Source organism: Chaetura pelagica, unplaced genomic scaffold (genome assembly GCF_000747805.2).
Source record: "Chaetura pelagica isolate M959 unplaced genomic scaffold, ChaPel_1.0 scaffold718, whole genome shotgun sequence".
In the NCBI taxonomy this organism is placed as follows: domain Eukaryota; kingdom Metazoa; phylum Chordata; class Aves; order Apodiformes; family Apodidae; genus Chaetura; species Chaetura pelagica.
Genome location: NW_009954180.1, coordinates 82,414 through 90,014, shown reverse-complemented (window position 1 = coordinate 90,014; position 7,601 = coordinate 82,414). Strand labels below are relative to the sequence as shown.

At 58.8% G+C, this 7,601-nt stretch overlaps 1 protein-coding gene across 1 annotated transcript in view; it reads left to right on the top strand.

Annotated features, from left to right (window-relative positions):
- The window catches only part of LOC104393380 (protein scribble homolog), a 92,214-nt gene that overhangs the window by 57,248 nt on the left and 27,365 nt on the right, over nucleotides 1-7,601 (top strand). The window contains 3 exon segments of the mRNA XM_010002861.1: nucleotides 64-120; nucleotides 726-809; nucleotides 6,467-6,855. Coding sequence (XP_010001163.1) covers nucleotides 64-120; nucleotides 726-809; nucleotides 6,467-6,855 — 530 coding nt within the window.

Genomic DNA, 7,601 nt, shown 5'->3' with positions numbered 1-7,601 from the left:
TTTCCCTCTCTCTTTGCCTGTGCTGCTTGGATGCTGCTCTGACTCTGTCCTGTCTCCTGGAAGGAGTGGATGCGTAGGGAGCGGGAGGCAGCCACGCAGCAGCTGGAGGAGGAGGTGGAGGTGAGGAGCAGGAGGGGGGGGTTGGAGAAGCCCCCAGACCTGGACTGGAGAGCCAGAGAAATCTCTACAAGTGCTGGTTCCCCAGAACTTCCCTTCTCTGTTCCCTCTCTTCCCAAAAGACTTAAGACACCAGGAGTTAAGAAGCTGTGGTTGAGGAAGGAAAACTGAAAACCAAGGGCTGGAAGTAGAAAGGCAGAGAAATGCAAATGGGAATCAAAGTCAAATGAAATTACCTGAGAGTGGGTGAAGGTTGAGGAAAGACAAGTGTAGAGGAGCTGTAGAATTGCACCCTCAAAGGTCTCCAGGTCTGGAAGCCTCTCTGGATGCGGAGAACAGGAGTGTGTGTCCTGCTCCTCTGCCCTGGGGGGTCTGTGCACCAGGGGGACATGATCCCTGCAGGATCCCTGCAGCCCCTCTCTTGGGTCCCTGTCGTGTCAGGGACAATTCCAGGTTCATTTCCAGGCAGGGGGAAGACTGCAGAGTCTGGAGATAAGGCCTGGGTTATGACTTGGGGGGAGGGCTTTCCTTGTAGCTGCTTTTCTGGTTGATGCAGTCGAGTTCTGGCCTGATCTTTTCCTGGTGTGTGTGTTTGTTGCCCCCTGCAGAACGTCCCCAGTGAACCTCTGCGACTGGACTACAGGACCCTGGCTGCCCTGCCCAGCACTGGCCTGCAGAGGGTCAACCGGGCTGTAAGTGGGGGCTGGGGAGGTGGGGGGCCCTGGGCTGGGGGGCCTGGGGTCCATCTGCTACCTGCTCTCTCCCTTGTGCCCTGGGGTGAGAGGTGAGGCCTGCAGGAAAGCTGGGGAGGGACTTGGGATGAGGGGCACTGGTCCTAACCCAGAGCAGGAGGATTGAGATGAGACATCAGGGAGAAGTTCTTTACTGTGAGGGTGGTGAGGAGCAGGTTGCCCAGTCACAGGGTGGTTTCTGAGGAACCTCTGAGGATCATCTCGTCCAGCCCCCTGCTCAAGCAGGATCACCCAGAGAGGTGGTGGAGGCCCCATCCCTGGAGAGACATTCCAGGTCAGGCTGGATGGGGCTCTGAGCAACCTGGTCTAGTTGTACCTGTGCCCTGCAGGGGGGTGGACTGGGTGACCTTGAAAGGTCCCTTCCAACCCAAAGCATCTTGTGATTCCATGACAGTGCTCCCTGCAGAGGAAAGCTGGGAAGCAGAACCCTGGGTGGGCTTGGGCACCACCTGAAACAGGAGGAAGCCACAAAAGTTGAAAATGAAAGAAGAGGAGGAGAGCAGGGAGGGAGGTCAGGGAGAGTGGGGAGGGATGTGGGATGTGTCCCTGCCCAGACATAGATGGGAGTGTCTGGAAGAAGAGAGGAGAAGAGAGAGATGCGTGGGGGTGGGAGAGCACAGGGGGTCTGTCTTGGAAGGGGCAAGTGCTGGGAGCTGCAGAGGATCTGCTACCTGCTCTCTCCCTTGTGCCCTGGGGTGAGAGGTGAGGCCTGCAGGAAAGCTGGGGAGGGACTTGGGATGAGGGGCACTGGTCCTAACCCAGAGCAGGAGGATTGAGATGAGACATCAGGGAGAAGTTCTTTACTGTGAGGGTGGTGAGGAGCAGGTTGCCCAGTCACAGGGTGGTTTCTGAGGAACCTCTGAGGATCATCTCGTCCAGCCCCCTGCTCAAGCAGGATCACCCAGAGAGGTGGTGGAGGCCCCATCCCTGGAGAGACATTCCAGGTCAGGCTGGATGGGGCTCTGAGCAACCTGGTCTAGTTGGAGATGTCCCTGTGCCCTGCAGGGGGGTGGACTGGGTGACCTTGAAAGGTCCCTTCCAACCCAAAGCATCTTGTGATTCCATGACAGTGCTCCCTGCAGAGGAAAGCTGGGAAGCAGAACCCTGGGTGGGCTTGGGCACCACCTGAAACAGGAGGAAGCCACAAAAGTTGAAAATGAAAGAAGAGGAGGAGAGCAGGGAGGGAGGTCAGGGAGAGTGGGGAGGGATGTGGGATGTGTCCCTGCCCAGACATAGATGGGAGTGTCTGGAAGAAGAGAGGAGAAGAGAGAGATGCGTGGGGGTGGGAGAGCACAGGGGGTCTGTCTTGGAAGGGGCAAGTGCTGGGAGCTGCAGAGGAGGAGGAAAGTTCCTCCTGGCACAGGAGGTGCCCATGTGTGCAGTGTAGCTGTGAGCTCTGTGGGAGGGTGTTCAGGGAGGAGCAGGGGTGCTGCTGGTTCCAGCAGTGTTAGGGGAAAGTCAGGGTCCATCTGGGACTGCAGAGGTGGTGGTGACCAACCCTGCCTCAGCCTGGGCTGCTCCTGCCCCTGGGACCTGCAGTTCAGCCCCTGGCACCTGGTGGCAGCTCAGCAGAGGGACAGTCCAGGCTTCTCACACAGATCCCACCTCTCCTCTCTTCCCTTGGTTGTGTGTTACCTTCCCTGCTCCATTCCTGTTCCTCTGGGGCTCTGCCTGCTCCTTCAGTCATCCTCTCCCTCCACCTCCACTCCCTCCCTCCTGCTGCAGCAGGACCCCCCTTTGCTGTCCCCAGCAGATCCCACATTCCCAGTCCCTTGTTTCATTCCCTCCTTGGCCTTTTCTGTCTCCATCTCATCCCATCCAGGCAGGTCCCTTCTCCTGTCTCCATCCTCTCATGGACTTCAGACCCTCTTGCTTTGCTGTCTGCTTTGCCTCCAGCTTTGCCTCCTGTTGTTCCTCCCTGTCCTCCCCAGCTTTTGGGTTTTCTCTCCTGGCTGAAAAATACCAGCAAGAAGTTTATTGTATTTTTAGCATCTCTGAGTGCAACCTGGGAGCTGGGGCAGCCCTGGTGCCACCCAGAGCAGAGCAGCTCTGGGAGCTTGTGCCTCAGCAGCCCTGGGAATGCCTGGGAATGCCCGGGAATGCCCGGGAATGTCTGGGAATGCCTGGGAATGCCCAGGAATGTCTGGGAATGCCTGGGAATGCCCGGGAATGCCTGGGAATGCCTGGGAACCTGGGAACGCGGGGCCGGTCCCGCCGGAATGCGGGGCTGGAGGGGCAGCAGCTGTAAATGTCCCCTTGGTGCCCGTGTTGATCTTTCCCAGCTGTCACCTGCCCAGCCCTGCCTGTGCTCTCCTGGAAACCAGGGCTCTGCCCAGACTCAGCTCCAGGGCCAGGAAGGCTCTGGGCTCCCTTGGGAGCTGCACCTTTCCTGCCAGCAGCAGAGCCCAGGGCTGGGCAGCAGCTTGTCCATCTGGGGGCTGGGAGGGCTCCTGGGTGCAGCTCTGGGCCCCTCATCACCAGGAGGAGGTAGAGCTGCTGGAGAAGAGCTACCAAGCTGCTGAAAGGTCTGGAGAACAAGCCCTGTGAGGAGAGGCTGAGGGAACAGGGGATGTTTAGTTTGAGGAAGAGGAGACCTCATTGCTCTCTACACCTGCCTGGAAGCAGGTTGGGGTGAGGTGGGAGTCGGGCTCTTCTCCCAAGGGAGTAATGACAGGACCAGAGGGAATGGCCTGAAGCTGCTTCAGAGGAGGGTTAGACTGGAGATTAGAAAGAATTTCTTTACCCAGAATGTGGCTGGACAGTGGAACAGGCTGCCCAGGGAGGTGGTGGAGTCACCATCCCTGGAGGTGTTCAGGAGAAATGTAGATGTGGTGCTGAGGGACATGATTTCAGCACTGAATGGGTAAATCAGGTCATGGTCAGGGGACTTAGGTTATGGTTGGACTTGATGATCTTCAAGGTCCCTTCCAACCAGGATGATTCTGTGGTTCTATGACTAATTGCCCAGTTCCCAGAGTACTTCTTCTTTCAAGGGGCCATGGGCACAAGCTGGAGCACAGGAGGGTCAAGCTCCCCAGGAGGAGGAACTTGTTGCCTGGGAGGGTGGCAGAGCCCTGGGCCAGGCTGCCCAGAGAGGCTGTGGAGGCTCCTTCTCTGGAGACACCCCAGCCCCTCTGGAGGCTCCTGTGGGACCTGCTGGGGGTGACCCTGCCCTGGGGGCTGGGAGGGGGGGTCTCCAGAGCTCCCTGCCAGCCCTACCTCTCTGTGATTCTTCCTGTCCAGCTTTCTCACCAGGTGCTTTCCCCTCTCACCAGTGCCTGCACATCCTTTGTTGCCCCAGTTCCAGGACCTGCTGCTCCTCACACTGCAGGTCTCTGTACTTGGCAGGTGGAATTTATCACCAGGATTCCCCAGGAGTTGCCCCTAAAGAAAGGGGCAGATGTTACTTTCTGGCTTAGATGAGCCTGGATCACTGTGGACCTTGGCCATCTCATTTTGCTGTGGCTGGAGTGTCAGCAATGGAGAAGTCTTTGCATCTCTCAGGAGCAGGTCACCAGCATTAGCTCGTTCACAAGCTGCACTTTCAAGTCTGAATCTGTTCCTCTGCCATTCCTGGCCATGGATCCTTTCTCTCTACTCATTCATTAGATTTAAAAGGAGATTGGTGTCGGTGTCTGGGCCAAAGTGGTGGAAATTGATTTCTCCTGGACGTGCCTTGGAGGGGGCAGGGTGAGACATGACTGTCCTGCCTGGGCAGTGGCAGAGGCAGGGCTGGGAGAAGCCAAAATCTTGGCTTCCCCAGAATAGAAACCATTGCTTGTCTGATAAAAATAGTCCCCTGTGGAGCAGAGGGAGTGAGGGATCCTGCTCTGGAGTGAGCTGCTGCAGCAGAGGGCTGGAGGGGGAGGTGAGGGGCAGAGGGAGCTCAGTCATGTCCGTGGGCAAAGTAAGAGATTGAGGGTGGGGAGCCCCTGGCCCAGGCTGCCCAGGGAAGCTGTGGCTGCCCCATCCCTGGCAGTGTTGAAGGGCAGGTTGGATGGGGCTTGGAGCAGCCTGGGCTGCTGGGAGGTGTCCCTGCCCATGCAGGGGGGCACTGGGTGAGTTTAAGGTCCCTCCAACCCAACCCATTCCATGACTGAGGCTCCCAATGGACTTTCAGCCTTCAAGCAGTATTGGTGAGACACCCATCTCCACAGTGCCCTGAAAGTGTGTGGTGGGTGTTTGTGCTGCTCTGCTGGGCACTGGTGCTGGGGGTGCCTGGCTGGGCCACCACAACCCCCCTGGTGAGGGTGTGTTCCTGGCAAGGCTCGATGGCAGCACCCCCAGGCAGCAGGAGATGATCCTGACGGGACTTCTTGCCCAGCATCACTTTCTGTGCACGGGGCTCAGGCCAGTGCAGTTTGTGGTGCCCTTTGGGAAGAGAAGGTTGGAATGTAGGATATTTATTTTTTTTTTGTTTGGGTTTTGTTTGGTTTGGGTTGGTTTTTTTTCCTGTTTTTTTTTTGGCTTGGGTGTTTTTTTGGTGGGTTTTTTGGGGGGGGAAGTTTTTTGGTCGGGTTTTTTCATGCTGGAATTGCTCCAATAACTCCAATTTCCATGGGCAGCACTTCACTGTCTGAAGAAATCTGATAGGAGGTTGGGGTTGAGGGGTTAGGGGAGGGCCTCAGACATTCCTGAGCCTCTCAGCTGCCATTGTAGTCACCAGCCCACCCAGCCCTTGAGAGCTATTTTTGTGACTGCTGCCACGACACGGGAGTTGGGGAATGTGCTCTGGGCAGAAGAGCCCTTTCTGCTCCCCAGCAGGCACTTGGGTAGAAGGAGGTTTGATCATTGCTCTCTGATCATCTCTGCTTCCCTGCAGAAGGCCCTGGTGGGGGTAACAAACTCTTTGACAGTGATCAAGGAGGAAAGGTCAGTGCTTCATCTTGGACGGGTCCAGTTGAGCCTCGGCAGGACGGGAGCTCTGCCTCGGTCCTGCCTTCAGAGGGGGCTCAGAGGGATGTGTGCTTCGTTAGCTGTTAATTGGCTGCTGCTCGTTAGGGTGTGTTTGGGTGGAGAGAGGCCACGGGAGCATGTTTGCCCATGCAGGTGTGATGGGATGTGTGGGGCAGACAGTGGTGATCCCTGACACCCTGTGCAGACGTGTTGAAGCCGGAGGTGTTTGTCTGCCTGACAGCGCTGGAACTACCTGAAATGTGTCCCTGCCCACACAGGGGGTTGGAACTAGAGGATCTTTAAGGTCCCTTCCAACCCAAACTGCTCCATGAGAGTGTTCTGGGGTGGGAATGCAGGTGGTTGGGCACGTGCTGGTGGAGCGGAGACGGGGCTGTGCTGCAGCGAGGTGGGACTGCAGGTCCTGGCAGTGGGGCTCGTGTTCCTGGAGAGCAGGCTGGAGGGTGTGTGAGAGCTGGAGCTGTGCAGTGAGCCTGTGCCTGCCTGCAGCTGGTGCTTGGCAAGTAGCTGGTGAGGCCCTGAGCGTGGAGGCAGAGAGGGAAGGGCCGGTCGTGTGGGTGTTCGTGCCGCGCTTCTCCTTCCTCCCCCGTCCTCCAGCATCAGCAGCCGCTCTGTGTTTTTCTCCCTTCTCTCCTTTACTCTGTTCTCCTCATTTCTTTCTGATCCTTTTGTTTTCCTCTCAGCTCCTTTGGTTTAATAAGGCCAGCTCCAGGATGGAGGGTGACTCAGCTGTGCAGCCTGTGCCCGGGGCCCAGGACAGCCGGGATTGCCCCCCGGACACGGCGGGTCCGACCCTCGCGGCGCCCGCCCGGCCTCGGGACCCTCCAGCACCTGAGAAGCCCACCCGTGGGGCAGAAAAGCCCCAGCTAGACAAGCAGGATCCCACGGGTGGTCCCTTGCCCCAGGACCAGCTGCCAGAGACGCCAGAGCAAGAGTGTCTGATCGACTCTCAGCCCATCCTCTTCAGTGAGAACCCCTTCGTGGTGGCCAACCGCAGGGGGAAGGCAGGCCAGGCTGGCCTGGGGGGCCCGCCCCTGGGCTATGGCAGGGGGGGAGTGCTGAAGACCAACCTGTACTCCAAGGCAAGCAGCCCCCCTGCATGCTGTGTGTGCCTCGTGTCCCCAGGGAAGGCCCTTCCTACTAAACCCTGCACAGGCTGGTCCCACCTCACCCGCAGCTCCAGCCCCGGGCGGGCAGGGGGTTCCTGCCACTAACCTGCCCCAGCTGCTGCCAGGGCTGCATGGTGGGATCCCCTCCTGGAGGGGAGGCAGGGGTGTCAGGCCTGGAAATCATCAGGGTCTTGAAAGGTCTGGCATTGGTAGTCAGGGTGGGTGAGGAGGATGAGCTTCCATGGAGGAGGAAGATGCTGGGAGGGCTGGAGCAGCTCTGGAGCCAGGCTGGGAGAGTTGGGGTGTTGAGCCTGGAGAAGAGAAGGCTCCAGGGAGACCTGAGAGCAGCTTCCAGGGCCTGAAGGGGCTCCAGGAAAGCTGGGGAGGGGCTTGGGACAAGGGCAGGGAGGGATGGGAGCAGGGGGAAGGGTTTCCAGCTGGCAGAGGGAGCTGGAGCTGAGATGGGAGGGAGAAATTCTGGGCTGTGAGGGTGGGGAGAGCCTGGCCCAGGTTGCCCAGGGAAGCTGTGGCTGCCCCATCCCTGGGGGTGTTGAAGGGCAGGTTGGATGGGGCTTGGAGCAGCCTGGGCTGCTGGGAGGTGTCCCTGCCCATGCAGGGGTGGGGCTGGGTGGGCTCTGAGGTCCCTCCAACCCGAGGCAGTCCCTGCAGCCCCCGGCCGGGCTCCCCTCCCGCAGATGGCGTACCTGCG